Source organism: Suncus etruscus, chromosome 3, assembly GCF_024139225.1.
Source record: "Suncus etruscus isolate mSunEtr1 chromosome 3, mSunEtr1.pri.cur, whole genome shotgun sequence".
Lineage (NCBI taxonomy): Eukaryota > Metazoa > Chordata > Mammalia > Eulipotyphla > Soricidae > Suncus > Suncus etruscus.
In genome coordinates, this window is record NC_064850.1 from 61,281,039 (window position 1) to 61,298,164 (window position 17,126).

General features: G+C 32.5%; 1 protein-coding gene across 1 annotated transcript in view; it reads right to left on the minus strand.

Moving 5' to 3' along the window:
- Positions 1–17,126, minus strand: part of DENND1B (DENN domain containing 1B) — a 206,294-nt gene that overhangs the window by 24,628 nt on the left and 164,540 nt on the right. The window contains exons 15-19 of the mRNA XM_049769751.1: positions 12,914–13,007; positions 8,587–8,627; positions 8,365–8,433; positions 4,374–4,430; positions 3,123–3,230 (exon numbers count right to left, since the gene is read on the minus strand). Coding sequence (XP_049625708.1) covers positions 3,123–3,230; positions 4,374–4,430; positions 8,365–8,433; positions 8,587–8,627; positions 12,914–13,007 — 369 coding nt within the window. The remainder of the gene's footprint in view (positions 1–3,122; positions 3,231–4,373; positions 4,431–8,364; positions 8,434–8,586; positions 8,628–12,913; positions 13,008–17,126) is intronic.

A 17,126-nucleotide genomic window follows, 5' to 3' on the forward strand; every position in this document is an offset into this window, starting at 1 on the left:
ATTTTTAAATGTACACATAAAGTTTACAGATGCTGTGTTTTGTCTTTCAGATCAAGTCTCAGGATCCATATTTTATTCAGGTCTCTAAGTTCCCCTCCTCAATAAGCATTTCAGCCCCTCAAAGGCCAATATTAGTGGCTGAGACATTTTCCAGAAAAAGTATTTTTGTTTTTAAATCCTCTTCCGGTATCATTACCTATAGAAATTTAGGCATGTTTCATAAATCCTTTGCTCCCTTGATTCTGCATTTTGAAATGTAGACATTATTTCCATTCTGATAGGACTGTGGCAAGTTATATGAAGCCCGGGGGGGGGGGGGGGGGGAGACACCGGAACCATAGTATAGTGGGTAAGGTAGCTGACCTTACACACAGCTGACCTGGGTTCAATGTCCAGAAACCCATGTGGTCACTTAAGCCCTCTGGGAACAATTCCCTGTACAGAGGCAGAAGCAATCCTAAGCATCACTGAGTGTAGCCCCCAAACCAACAAGCAAACAAAAAAAATGAATTAATTAATTAATAATGAAATCTACACAATCACACATAGACAGCTTTGCTATTAATCAAAGATTGCTTTCTTTCCCATGGTTTCCAAGGCTGCAATGGTATAAATTCATACTATTTCAACTCCATAAATTTGAAGTTAAGAAGAAATGAGGGTTTGAGATACCTCTTTTAACTACTTTTACCAATCATAGACAGTGTAGTGTAAATTAACCTTTACTCAAGTTTTTGTTTATTTTTAAATAAATCACCTCCAATATGAGAACTTAGACTTGGGGCATAAGCATCTCTAAGTACCATATTATTTGTCTCATAAGACGCATTTTTTTTTTCTCAAAATTGCATCTTATGGAGTGAATGCCTCTTGGAGCCGAAGGCTAAGTGCAGGGGAGGAGAACATGTAAAAACTATGGTCAGGTGTGTTTTATTAGAGCAAAAATTATGGTACTTAAAAACATAGATCTTTCGGGCGTCATGTTGGCACAAAGCTGTAAACAAACCAGCAATCGTGGAGTGGTCTGAGAAACTGTCCTAAAATCTCCTAACCTGAGGGTCACCTCTGCTGCTCAGGTCCTTGGGACTCTGTCTCCTTTGTTTGATTCATTGAATTGAGGACTAACATCTGACCAATGTGGGTTGATTAGATTCTTCAACTAGAAATTGGATTTGGGGATTATGGTCACTTTCAGGAACTGCTTTCATTATGGGCCTTCATCCTCACTACCAGGGGCAGTACAGAGATGGAATGTTTCCTAAGAGGAAGGTGGGTGGAGCAGCTGATTTTCTTCCTTAGCTACATTCCATATTTTCAAGTTCCAATCCTATCCAAGACCTAAATATAATTCCACATAAAGTTGTCCTGACCAAGACCTTATTCCTGATAGTGATAGATCCTCAAATTTTAAATTTTAATTTGTATGGTTTGATATTATAAAATTAAGTTAAACCAAGGATTAGGTGGCAAGTGGCAATTTTAGTTTGAATCAGTCATAGTCTGCATTTTTGTTTGTTTTGTTTTATTTTGGGGCCATAACAGGTAGTGCCCAGGGCTTAATTCTGATTCTGAACTCAGAAATCACTCCTGATGGTGCTCAGGGGACTGACCCTATGCAGTACCAGGGATCAAGCCCAATTAGCTTCTTGCAAAGCAAGCACCTTGCCTACTTATTGCTCTGGTCCCAGCTATACTCTGCTTCTTTAAAAATTTATGATTAAATAAAATTATAAGCTCAAATAGGTAAAATTATTTGATATTTTGAATACATTAAAAAACATTTTGATAATTTGGACCAAAAATGTAAAGATAAAACCCGAAATGAAGAATTTCAAAGAGCTAATATTTTATGTCTTTGATAAATGTATATATGAATCTAAAAAATTTAATCATAAAAAGACACACAAATATTAAATTGTAAAAATTATTTAAATTAATATAGATTATTAAAGATTATAGAGATAATAAAATTGTTCTTTAAATTATAGAAAAATACAAGTAACATGTTGAGCTATTAAATTATTAAAATATTGAATTATTACAATTAAAAAGTAATCCAAAATATAAAATATATTGTTAGTGTCACTGATCTTCTTTTAATTTCAAATGAAGTAGGCAAATTGCAGATCTAATATGCTGGCACAATAGTGGGTAGAGTGCTTGCCTTGCACTCGCTCATCTAACCCGGTTTAATCCCCAGCACCATATATATATGGAATGATCCGAATCCCCAGCACCACTATCTATAGATGATTAGAAATGATCCCTGAACACAGAGACAGGCATAAACTCTAAGCACTTCCAGTGTTACTCAACCAAAACACACTTAAAACCTAACTGAGCATTAAAGATTGTTTCTTTTACCACTCTGCCATTAACTAGTTATAGAACTTAAGAAGTGTGTCCATAAGTTCTTCATTTATTATTAATAAAATCTTTCAGATGCTTCAAATTCTATAAATGTATATCTATTAACAACATACAAATTCTTTCTAAAATTTTATTTTCAATATTCATTTAAAATGGGACTTGGTAGATACACAAATTTTGCTTCTTTAAAGCCTTATTTAGCATCCTTTTGAAAAGTCAGAGACAATATAGTGATGAATCTGAATACATCTCCACTTTGGGTACTATTTTAAGTAGTAACACACAGGTTAAAGCAATTAAATATTTACAGCAAATAATAAAAAATTGAAAATGACAAATACATTACTTCATATTTAATTTCTACAAATTATACTAATTTTCATGGAATAATTTTTGTATGTATGTACCTCAACTTATTTCAGAAGTCAAAGCAATTTATGATCTACCCTTATAACCAAGCCAGCCACATTCTATGTCAATAGTACATCTTCATGTTCCCCTTCACTTACTAGTCACTAAAGCCCTGGTTTAAAGTCCATGTGAAGCTGCCTGTCAGGCACCCCTGGCCCCTTACCTGAAAACAGCCAGATTTTAGGTGGCCCAGACACTACCTCTTCATCTCCCTGAACATAACAGTGGGATCTCTTTTTGTAAGACAAGAAAAAGGATGGATCCAGAAGTGTTTGTAAAGAGCTGATTACAATGGTGTATTTATCAATTTTAGAAGCAAGAATGAAGGTAAATAACTTTACCTGGGAGAGTTGGTGTTTTTCTAGGTCTCTTCCCTTTTCATTATGTAATGTGTACACTGGTGTGTACTGGACAGAACCAGAACAGGTACCATAGTCATCATCATTTTCCTAAAATTGAAAAAAATTACAGGAAAATTAGTTAGAAATACTACTTTGATTACTGTTATTTAATCAACAAAGGATCAACTGCAAATTTTATTATTTATTTACTTATTTATTTTTTATTTTTGGGGTCACACCAGGCAGCACTCAGGAGTTACTCCTGGATTTGCATACTGAAATAACTCCTGGCAGGCTCTGGGGACCATATTGGATGCCAGGAATCAAACTCGGGTCTTTCCCAGATCAGCTACATCCAAGGCAAATGCCCTACTACTGTGCTATCACTCTGGCCCCAGCAAATACAAATTTTATTTTGTTTATTTATTTATTTATTTATTTATTTATTTATTTTGGTTTTTGTGATGCTTAGGGATTACTCCAGGCTATGCGCTCAGAAATCGCTCCTGGCTTGGGAGACCATATGGGATGCTGGATTAGGCTAGAGTGGGCAAAGCAGATGCCTTATCCCTTGCGCCACCTCTCCAGCCCCATGCAAATACAAATTTTTAAAAAGTAACATTTTAGGCACAAGTTTTTAAAGTATTTCCTACATAGGAAAAAATGTATTATCTATGTTACATAGTCATAATTTTTATATAAATCTTTAACTATTTGGGGGAATTTGAATATTCTATGAAAATTTGCTTTCAATCACTATAAGGGAAGTTTAAGTACTGTTTTCTTCAAAGGTTTTTCAATATTAAGATTATATGTGCAATTCAATAGATACAAGTATACATCCTTGAACATAATCTTTTATAAATTAAGTATCTACTTCAATTTAAATCAGTTAATACTAACAAAATTCTATAAAACCAAATGAAGACATTTCTAGTTTAATTCTATATCAAGAAAATTGGTTCTTAATGCAAACATTTCAATAAGATATCAAGGCAATCAAGTTTATGAAAATATATACGCTGCTAGAGCATCTTGGACTATTTCCATATTGGTGATAAAATATGCAAACAATAGAGAGACAGTGGAAGCATTTAGAGTGGCAGAGAGCTACAAGAGAGCTTGCTGTGAAAAATATCCCAAATAAAATACTAAGCAGATTCTAAAAGTCATTAAAAATATAAATGTTAGTTGTAAAGTTTAAGTTTCTAGCTAATGCAAAATCCACGGTAGAATGAAGACTATAAGTACCTTGTGTTTTAGCTTACTCTTCACTTCCTTTATTCCTTGTTTGGCATGATTTTTTGCCTAGAAAAGAAAAACACATGAGGTAGTACTTATTAAAATTTGCTAACTATCCTAATAACTTAGTGAAAGAACAAAGAAGAATCTACAAAGCTATTTTCAAAGAGACAACATACTATTTACCATCCTGCCCAAATTAGCTGAGGAAAACTTGATTTGTCTTTATTTGCATAAAAACAATATTCAAAGGCTAACATACTTTGCCGACTTTGTCTTCATAGGAAAAAAAAAAACACGGAAGAGTCACCAGCTAATGAACAGCCACTTCTTGAGTGGAAGCGGTGGCTGGGGAAAAAAAGAAGGTGCAGGGAGCTGGGCAAACCGCTGACGAGGCTGGAAGTATCGGGACGTGCTACACTGTGCTGTTACAGAAACTGGAATCTCTCTCTCTCTCTCTCTCTCTCTCTCTCTCTCTCTCTCCTCTCTTCTCTCTTCTCTCTCTCTCTCTCCTCTCTCCTCTCTTCTCTCTCTCTCTCTCTCTCTCTCTCCTCTCTTCTCTCTTCTCTCTCTCTCTCTCCTCTCTCCTCTCTCTCTCTCTCTCTCTCTCTCTCTCTCTCTCTCTCTCTCTCTCTCTCTCTCTTATTGCTAGACTGTTTATTGGAGATAATCCCAAGATGGGGTGGGGGTCCACAGTGTGGTATATTAAGAAGACGTTAATCTCACTGAATTAAAGAAACAGAAATCAGGCTGTGGGGAGGTATTTGTGGGAAAGAATTCCCAAAATTAAGATGAACTCCGGAAAGATGTATAGGATTCCTATCAAGACTTGTCCACATATTTATTTGTTCATATTTTAGGTAAAATTTCAAGAAAATGGACAAGAAATTTTGTTTTGAGAAACAGGAATCTCTTAAGGATATGGTTACTTCAAGCACAATATTTCTTACAAAATGCATTCATTCAACAAATTTCTTTGTTTCTATTCTCTATCTAATTTTTAACTCACGTTTTATGGAGAGGTACAGTGATTCAGAAGAGTAATAAACACAGGTAAATGAGAGCATGACCACTGGCCCTGCTCTGCCCACAGCACCCCACTTAAGCCAGGAACACACTGTATAATCTGGTATTCTATAGGGGATCTGGCCTAGGGTTTGGGCCTGCTCTGATTCTGGAAGGGGAGAATAGTTATACTTTAAAGAGAAACTAGTGAAAGATCTTATCAAAAGCTTATAAGCCTTGGTTTTCCTACAAATTCCTACTCACAGTGACTAGGGTGAAAACTTTACTATTTTTCTTGTGTTCTTCAGTATCAGACTGTTTCCTAGATACAGTTGTACAGGATATGCATCATCCCTGTTAAACTGTCAAACTCTGAGTAGCACTATTCTTACTTTTTACAAATGCTGAGAGTGGCTCAATGGGCCTACATTTACATAGTCTAGATTCAAATCTGGGTCCTTCCTCACTTCTAAAGCCAACTTCTTCCCATCTCAAAGAAGGTAAAGCTATGGCTAATAACACCTACATTGAATGAGTTTAACTATTACCAAAAGTTATTTCTTGGAAAAAGAGTGAATACACATTCAAGTTTACTGGGGGGGAGGGAGGGGATTTTCTGTCCTGTTAATATCTAGAGTGCCCAGTATAGTTTTGGTATATAGGAATCGTTCAAAGAATTTCTTGAACTAAATTTATACTTTAAAGTGAAAAAGTGAAAGAATATATTACATGTAGTGAAAGATCATATAAAAGCTCCATGATTCCTTAATATCAAAAATTTTTTTCATGTTCATTCTTTACTGACAAATAAATGAATCTCTTTAAAGCAGTGCTTCTCAAATAGTGGGGCATGCTCCCCATGGGGGATGTGAGGCTCCATAAAGGGGGGTGCATTTGACCTCAGCAAACACTTTCATAATAAGCTAAGCCCCATGTTTATGTCTCTGAATGTCTCTGGAGCTGAGAGTTGCTGTGTCCTGCTTCAAACCCGGCTTCGAAAAGCTTTGCATTACAAAACATGTTCTTGTAGCCATTAATCCAGACATCACCTCTGATTAAAAAATCAGTTCAAATTATTTTATATATTTTTGTTTTGCAGGTTAAAGTTTTTTTTTAAATAAAGATGCTATGTACAGTCACATGGGGGGCACAAAAATGTTTTCTTTTTCCTAGGGGGCCATGACAGAAAATAATTTAGAAGCACTACTTTAAAGGGTCCTTTATTTCCAGTAGGTACAATTGTGTAACTACTAAAGAATGATTCTATTTGCATAGCCTAGAATTTTTACTCAGTCTTTTAAGATTTGAATAATATTCTAGATTACCTAAATAAGCTCTAGACTTTCCAACTCCACCTGCTCACTATGTATGAAGTTAAATCCAGTGTCAGTCATAGTTCTGTCATTAATGTACTGAGTCTTATTAATAGTCTACTATATAGTCAGTCTATTTTATTTTTTAGATTTATATTAGAAGACATGCATTAATTCTAGTTTCCTTTATGATCCTTATAAGCATATAAAAACAAAAAGAATTTCAAGCACTGAAAAAAGTTGAGGATGACCAAATTACTACTGCTTAAAATAATCACATATTCAACATTTCTACAGTAAGCTAAATAGCCAGTTCACAGTGATAAGAATACAAATATAAAGGCAAAGATGATATTTCCAGAGTTCTTCAAAATACTGCATCTGTCTCCAGTAATCACTAATAATTACTCAACTAATTTGTTGAATATAACAGTTAAAAACATGGCTTCCAGAATTTAAAATTTTATTCTCAATTATAAATTCTGTTAAACCCAGATGAAAGAAATTTTATTCATAGCAATATGTCATCAAAGGAAGAATTTTGGAGTTCTATTTCAAAATGCAAGTAATCTGAGAAGAGGAGTAAAGGTACATATAATGAAGGTCACAAACTGTCTAATTTACTTATCCCAGCCTCTTTATTAAATCTATAACAAGGTTACCATATAAATTATAAAAGTGAATACAAATATTTGAAAGGGATACAGCATGAAACTAATTTAAGGAATAATCTCCCAAAAAAGCAAAATTGTTCATGGAAATATTTGAATGTCTTGCAGAGAACAGTTCACAATCAAATACTCTACCATACACAGTTTAAAGTAATTAACAGCTGTCTGTTGTTTATAAAAAGTGTAACTCCAAGTAGTGATCTGCAGTTAGACCTGTAGGTAACTAAGAATCGCACTACTAAGAATTGAACTCTGAGCTCTCATGGCGAATTGTTACCATCAATGGAAATTGCAACAGTGCAGATGCAAAAATATATTCTTTATCAAAAATTGAATGTAAAATAAAGGATAAAAATTTGAAGAGTAAAATAATAAATAATGAAGTTATTGACATATATGCTTCATTACCCTGAAGACAGAACAAAATTAAAAATACTTAGCAAAAAACATTTCTGCTGCTAATTTGAACCAAAGGGCCATTGGTGGGAGCAGAAGGTGGTACAATGTGGTAGCTCAGTAGTGGAGCATTTGGTGTGCAGGTGTGAGACTCTGGGTCCAGTCTCTAGCTAGCCCCACATGCACACAGAAAAAAGAGATTCAGATTAGATAGACTCTATCTGATTAGAGGAAATAGTTTCTATCTACAAAATATAGATAGAATGCATAGTTTCACTGTGCATTCTAAACAATAATATTATTTTTATCGTTGAACCCACTTTGTCGATATAGTTTTTAAAAAGTCTTGGCAAATTTGGGTCACACCTGGCAGTGCTCAGGGGTAGTAGCCAGGAGTACTGGCTCTATGCTCAGAAATCGCTCCTGGTAGGCTCGGGGGACCATATGGGATGCCGGGATTCGAACCACTGACCTTCTGCATACAAGGCAAACGCCTTACCTCCATGCTATCTCTCTGGCCCATAAGTTAAGTATTCTAAACTCTATGTGCATCAGAAAGTTGTAAAATTTTTTAATAAAATTTAATCATATAACAAATATGTAAAGAAAACTTACATATTTATATGCTGTTCGCACAGCAGGACTTGCTTTGGTCATTGCAGAGTTGAACAGAGCACCTCCCTTCTGCATTGAAAAAGAAAATTATATGTTTAAATCTAAGCCCCTGCTTATCTTGAAATGTTACAATTTTATATCACATATATTTGTTATATACTATTCTTATGAACGACTGATATTCATAGACTGAGAAGAATAAACCGCTAGGGACCATTTTACCTTGACTGTATGCACCCACTGTTGATATGATCGTGGATTTCCTAGAAGACACAGAAATGAGAAGTTAGGAGTATTTCATCAAAAATAAGTCCAAAAACCAAATGTCAGGAATTATAGTGAAATTCTATTTTTGTACCAAAGAAGCAATGGTATGGTAAAAGTAATAAATTTTTCTAATTTGTATGAGTACACAAATGATAAATTACTTTATTTGTCTTCTTTAAATCATCATCTTCAGAAGAAAATACATAACTTATTTTTTAAATATGAAATTCCAATATATTTTAATGTAAGTTTTATTTATTTTATTTTTTATTTTAATTATGTTAATGTAAGTTTTAATATTTTATGTTCATAATTTGTAAACAGTTGCTTCTTCTTAAGAGATTTGTCTCTCAAGTGCCTTAGGTAGGAAAAACTAGAGGAATATAGAAATATAATGAAACTGAGGAAAATTAAATGAATTATTTTAGATCTTAAAGTTTTGTTAACAAATTTTATTTTAATGCAACTGAAGTGCAGTCATAAATCTAAAAATGTTCTCTAGTTGTAAATCCCAATCTGAAAGATGCTACCCAAAGACATGAGAAACAAGTACAAGTATTAGGATATGGATAATCATGGTTATTAAAAGTTTTAATATATAGATAGTTCAGAATTTAATAAAATAAATAAATGTCACATATTCACCTCCAAATATGGTACTTTTGCCACTAAGTAGCTATCAGAAATCACAAAGAAAAAAAGAATCATAGCTGCTTAATAATCTATCACATTAAACTTTAGATTTAAATAAGAAAATACTCTTATAGTATATTAAAAATGCCAGATACAGAATCTCTAAAACAAGAAGTTAAAAAACTTCTAAAACTGCTCACCTTGCTTTTATAAAAGAGAGATAGTATTATCCTACCCTCAGTAATTCCCTTATGGTTATTTGCTTCTGCATATCTAATCAACATCAGGCAAAAACATATTCAGTACTACATTCACTCCTGGAACTAAATATGTCTCAGTAAATTAGAGAGACAATACAAGGGTGGAGGTACTTGCCCTGGTTTTCATTTATGACACACCAGTTTTTTAACTTTGAAATATTTCCAAAGTTCCTAAAATTTATAAATTTCCAAAGCCGATAGCTTTGGGAAAAATGGACACAGTAAGTAACCTAGAGTTTATGACAGAGAGATAAACTCATAGTTTCCCCCCAAAAAATAGCTGAAGTTGATTGGGAACCAAGGCACAGTTTTGGAAGAATCCAGTTTGGTTTTTTTTTAAAGGCTAATTTACTCAAAATGATAATCATAAAAAAATTAAAGGTTCCTATTTCTACAACATTTGCAATGGAATCATGAATTAGGCTCAAATGTTTTTGAAAAGTTTGTTTCTTCCTAAAAATAATCTTGAATGGCAAAAAAGTTATTTGGAATCTTAAAAGTTATCTGGAAATCTAAAAGAGTAAACAGATTTAGAAAATAATAAACAATATCATGGAAATTCTTAACACTATTCTTAAGTGTTTTTCTCACACTAAAGAACAAAAATATCAGATATTTAGCAAGGCTTCCTCTTGAGATGTATTTTTTTTTAATTCTAGAATTTGCAGCACTAGCCAAAAGGGACAGAAATATAGCACCAAAATTGATTGTTACCTACCAGTCCTGAAAATTATTTTAATATCTCAGTGCAAAAAGAAAACTGGAAATACAGACTATCATAAAACTAATGAACAAGTGATATTAATGGAAAGTATACATTTCCTTCTATATAAAATAAATCTAAAATTGTTTCTCTTTTTAAGCTTACATAATTGGATATGGACTTAAAATTAGTTTTACTATAAGTGAAAATAACAAAAATTATTAATTACTTTTAAATAAACCATTATTTCTGTTGATTTCTTTGTGTCCTCTGCTCTACTCATCTTCTCTGTTGTCACAAAATTCCTGTTACTCTCATAAATGTGAATGTTAAATTTTCTATAAAGGTCTCCCGAAAGAAGTCAAGTGTAACAAACACCAACTTTTAACAGTCCTGATTTACAAGGACTCCTAGTTCAGAGAGCAGTTTTTGAAAATCTGTATGCAAGAGTTGGAGAGATAGTACAGCAGGTAAGGCACTTGCCTTATATGAGGCTGACCTAGGTTCAATACTTGGTATCCTATATGGCCCCCTGAGGACCTCTAGGAATGATTTCTGAGCACAGATCCAAGCAAAATCCTTGAGCATCACCAGGTTTGGTTCCAAAACAAACAAAAGACCTCAAACAAACACAAATTAAAAAATCTACATGTATTCATTCTTTAGTCATAGCTCCAGATTCAATCTGGATGTTTTATGGCTGACCATCCATCTGTTTTTCATCAGAGCCAAAAAATTAGAAAGTTCCACCATTTTCATAATCATTTTATCATAATAATACATTTTAGCAACAAAATTAGTGTACAAAACAGTCACTGAAATGACATAAAATATGAAAAGAAATTATAAATGTCTCTAAGGTTTCTTAATTATTTTTTATTAAGCCATTTTTTTCAGCTTTAGTGAATCTTGATTTGTCCTTCTGTGATCTTCCTGAGGATTTATAACTTTTTTATATATATATAAAAATGTTTTATGGAGGAAGGGGGAAAAGTCTCTTATGAGATATTCAAAACAGACAGAAGTTATTTTATCCAATCAGCCAATACTAGAATATATTTACTGAATGTTTCCTAATAAAGAAGATCTTTAGTATGAAAGCAATATATTACAGTCATTAAAGTTAAAGCTTTGATGCCAGACAGACACATATTGAGTTTAGAGTCGGCTTTTCTAAGCCCGCTGACCTTGAGCTAATTATTAAGATGAATACCCTCATAAAAAATGAAGATAATCAAAGAACCTCTTAAGAAAATGTGAGAATTAAAGGAAATAAAATTTGTAATGTTCTTTTAAAGGGCTCCGTAATACATTAATATTTAATAAGTATAAAAATTGCTACCATTATTACTCTGTGAAAAACACTGATGTTACAAGTTTATCTTTAAAGAATGGTTCCATATTACACCATAGGGTCTATCTTCCTCATCATAAATGAAGTCTAAACAACAAATGTGCAGAGGGGCCAGAGCAGAAGTGCAGTGGTAGGGCATTTGCTTTGCACACAGCTGACCTAGGACAGACCATGGTTCGATCTCCTGACGTCCCACATGGTCCCCCAAACCAGGATCGATTTCTGAGTGTATAGCCAGGAGTAACCCCTGAGTATCACAGTGTGTGGCCCACACCCCCCAAAAAAAAAACCCAAATGTGTGGAGTTGATGCCTAGTAGCTATATATGTCTATGTATATAGATAGATAGATAGATGATAGATAGATAGATGATAGATAGATAGATAGATAGATAGATAGATAGATAGATAGATAGATAGATAGATAGATAGATAGATAGATACATGTGTGCTTCTATATCCATCCTCATGAGAATAGTACTCCTTAGACTTTTTTCATTTTACTTTAAACTCTACAAGTTGAATTCTTCTAAAATAATTTACATGTGCTTCAAGACAATAACCAAAATATAATGATTTAAAAATTCTAAGATCATGTATAATATATATGGTATATATATACATAGACATATATATATTATATTGGTTTGGGGGCCACACCTGGTTGTGCTCAGGGGGTTATTTGTGGTTCTACACTCAGAAATCACTCCTAGAGGGCTTGAGGGGCCATCTGAGATTGTGAACCTAGGTTGTCCTTGTGCAAGGTAAGCACCCTACCCACTGTGATATCGCTCCGTTCCCAAGGTATAATTTTTAAAGTACTCTCTTGTACCTATTAACATAGATTTTTGCCAAACTATGCTTACCTTCTGGATCAATATAAGCTCTTCCAATGAAGACTGAGTTCAAAACACTTTTAATTTTAAAATGAACAAAACAGCTGGCAGCAAAATGCAGCAGTCTAAGTAAATTGTTGACTGTGTGTGTGTGTGTGTGTGTGTGTGTGTGTGTGTGTGTGAAATAGCTGAAACAGCAAGGCTTTTAATCAAAATTTTTGTTGATCACTGTCCCTCATCAGTACAGCACCTTTTATCTCTACTCTAGTGGAGAGACATCAGGACCAATTAATAAATTAATATTAAAGAGCTTTATAAGATGACAACTGTGTTCTCTATTATATTTTAAGAGAAAATAGTAAATTATGAAGGCTATTATATATAAGGCAAAGATCAAGACAACTGTCATTCAGAACAATAATAATGATGCATTATACTTTCAAAGTAAGCATGTTACTATCCTCTGCTACATCAAAGTTGCTTTCACTATTACTTTACCTCCTCCACAAAAGCCACCTGAAGTGATCTCTTCTTCAAATGCATCAGAGAATCCTCTTCCTGCATTTATTTTTGCCAGTCGACCATCAATGAACTGAAATGTAAAAATATAGTATTAACTTCCTTTATTTCACAAATTTCATGTGTGGTGATCTCAAAATGATTAATAATTGATACTAGCACAAGTTACTGTGCAGACAAAAAAGCATCACTACTTGACATGAAGATACTCAAACAACAGCCATTTACTTAAATCACAAATGTGCTGCACATACTTTAAGCAACTTCATTAACGAAAAAAATCTGCAGCAGCAGACACCATGAGATCTGGATAGGCTACTTAGTACACAAACTCCACCGCAGGGTTTAGCAAGACTAAAAAGCAAGGCTTCCTGGCCATGTCATTTGTCCATGTGCTGAGCCCCCCGCTGGCTTCACCCGGTTTTTTCAGTGTCTGCCTCAGACACTGAAACATTTGGATTAACTTGGATAATGTGCTGAGGCAGCCTCTAAAACAAAAACATATAAAAATTGAAATACTTTATTATTATCAAATAAGATTACCATTCATTTTATTCACTAAAAAGTCCTCATAAAAATTTCTCTGCTGTAATGAAGATTGAGAGTACCAGATCATTTTCTCACCAGGGAGCCTTCAACAGGAAATACCTAGAGAGGTTTCTGTAATACCTGTTTTGCCCTATCTCTACCCAATTCTAAAACAAGGAGCATATTAGAATCCTGGAGAGTATTGACAGAACTTTTTTTTCTAGGTGATTATTATGTTAACCAACCTCAGATGGAGACCAATAAAATATTTAAATATAGATTTCTTTTGATCTGGTTGACATTTGTATCTTTTGGAATATGAAAAATGTTATAAACATGTTGTGACTTCACTATTCATAATAAAATTGAAGTAGTTTTAAGTATCTTTGAGGTGGATATTGGTAAAAATAGTCTTACATTTTTCTTTTTTTTTATTTAAATACTTAAAAATAAGAGAAATGCATCACAAGTTTCTGCAGGAAGCAATTTGCATTGATTAATGGCAACATTTATATAAGCTATTAGACACCGAAACCAGAGTCTTTTACAAAAAGAAAATGAAAAATGGAAAATGAATCAACATATTCCTATTCAATGCATAGTTTAAATAACTTTAAAATGGTCTTAACAAAAATGTGGTATAATGGGTTTAAATGGAAATAGCCTAGAGGCTTAGTGATAATATTTCTGTAAAAACAAGAATTTGCTCTCATAATAATTAGTTATTTTATTAGTTTTTAAATTAGTTTTCTAGTTCAGAGGTGATAAGTTAACATTTTATAACATTACTTTTCACATACAAGAAGTTTTCTTATAGTAAATATGGAAAGGAATATGGTGCTTGGGCTATTAAAAGTTACATCCCCACTGCCACTCATTAACATAATCATGGTTAAGCCACTTGCCATCTTAGAGAATCTTTTTTCTTCTATAAAATGGAAATTATAACTTTTGTGTGCTTTAGAGTTAAACAAAATATTAAATAAGTATACTGTGACACAGAATGAATGCTATTATTATTAATGCTAAACAAGTCCACTTTTCCCATTATCCTTTTTCTCTCTAATGGTAAGCAAAGGGGTTTTCTGTAAAAGGTTTTTCTACAAAAGGTTCACTGCTTTTCTCATGTAGGCCTCTGCAGTAATCTGGTCAAATGCCTGAATTCTAATTTAAAATAAATACATGCTGACAAAAGACTGATGTATGCCAAATAATGGTAATGTAATTTAATTTATATGGTTTAAAGGTTAAATAATTATAATGTATAAAATACTGAATTTCACTCCAATCTTGAGACAGAGATAGTGACTTACAATATTGCTATCTTTGCTACAGGTAAGTGGTTATTTTGAAGCTAAAGTGGTTTAAAATGCTTGCAAAATTTGACTTTTTCATATTTTCAAGCATATATTATAAATCAAACTAAAGTGATCTAACTTTATAGAGTAAGCATTGTTTTGAAAAAATAAAGTGGAAGCAAGATAATAAATTTAAAATAATACATTACTGACAAATAGAAGAAACTAAGATATCCTTTTAGAGGACTTAATTTGTTTTAAAAGATTATGACTACAAGACTCTAAAAGGTTTTCATTTTTGTGTTTACTGAAAATAATCCATTTATTTGAGTTTGAATGCAACAGTTCAAGTCTAAAAAGAGATAAATCTGAAACTATTTACTGATTCTACATTTTTGAGCAAGAGACTACTTGTTACCAGCGATCAATGCCAATAAGAATTAATCACCTTGTAAAATTACACATTATCCTGACTGAAAAATATTGTCAGTGACAGTCACTATCAAAGAAACTTAATTATATAATTTTGTGACTAACCACATGTAGGTTATATGTTTATAATGCAAACAAGCAGGGAGTAGAAGAGGAGGGAATGGGGAACACTGGTGGTTTGGAAAGTTACACAGGTGAAGGGTGGTATACATTTGATGTCTGAAATCCAATTACAAACATTTTTGTAAACACTTAAATATAGAAATTATTGAAGATTAAAAAGACTACAGAACATTATAAATTAATGACTTTCTAAGCAGAAATCATTTTTCAGTTCTAAATATTTCCTTGCAGCAGAAGCTAAAAGTAATTATTATTAAATGTTCCAGAGTTATCTATATGATTTAGTAAATGTATCTTTAAGTAATTAGAAGATTGAAGTTTAGAATTAGTTTGATATTGCAATGAATAATGTAAAAAACAAAGAAAAGTCTACGAGATAACATACAATAGATAGCAAGTAGAATTTTAAAGGAACTCAAGAGTTTGCTGTTAGCGTTTACGTTCTATATAAATATTATTATTAATTTTATTTCAAATGTGAGTGTCAAAGACTAAAACTAAACATCCTAAGTAATCACACTAAAACATAAATAAGAAGAGAAGTTTCCAAATAGTTAGCTCCATGGTATGAATTAATAATTTTATATTTGACTTTAAAAGAAAATATCTAACTCTTGAGCTCATCATCAATTTCAAGAGCTAGATTTTGTTAAGCTATTTAACATGGTCTTTAAACAGCATTTAAGTTTCAAGATAAATGTTTTAAACAACAAATCTGCTTATTGTGATCCTATTTGACACTGATATTACAAAGGTTTTACAATGTTATTTTAACTTCAAATAACCATTTAATAGGAAAGTGAGTAAATTAATATGTTATTGAAATGCACTATGACAATTGAATATTTATTATTGAATATTTAATTTTATTTTTAATTTTAAATTTTAATTTTTTAAATTATTTTTTAATTATTTAAATTTTTTAATTTTATTATTGAATATTAATATTTAATATTGAATATTAAATTCTATAATGAAATCAAATTCTGAATACATACTTTAAAATAAAGTAAATATGAAGAACAGACTTATGGTAAGTCTCTTTACAAAAAATATAAATAAATGTTCTGATCAGATTAAAATATTAAGAATAATTAGCTACTTAGTAGAAATATTTTTTGTTCTAGAGGAATATTAATTTCATCTTAAATATCATGCTTTTTTGGAGTTCTTTAATTATTCACCACTTAGTATATTTCTGGCATTTAATCTAAAATTTAAAACAAGTTATACTATGTATAAGTGTCCTAATGTTGTAGAGGTCTGGACATGTTACATAAATATTTAACTGCAGTTAATCCATTGAAACAATAAAAGTAAGTTTAAAGATTCTTATATCATTTTCAAGAAATTTAAATTTTTAAAAAAGTGCTCAGAAAGTATTCTGGAAAAAAACAGTGTTATGATATAACCCTTTATAAATTATAAAGAAAATAAATAGTTGGGGGGGGTAGAGCGGTGGCACAACAATAGGACATTTGTTTTGCATGTGGCAGACCTAGGACAGACCATGGACCACAGTTTGATTCCCCAGAGACCCATATGGTCCCCTAAGCCAAGAGCGCTTTCTAAGCACAGAGCTAGGAGTAATGCCTGAGTGTCACTGGGTGTAGCCAACAAAACCATTATAAAAAAAGAGACTTCTTTTGTTTTGTTTTGTTTTGTTTTGTTTTGTTTTGCTTTTTGTTTTTTGGAAAGCACTTGTCTGTGCTCAGGAGACCTTATGCAATATTGAGAGTAGGCTGCATACAAGACCTGAGCCATATTCACTGCACTGCTGTTTCTTTCAGGCTCCAGGTTTGCTTGTTTGT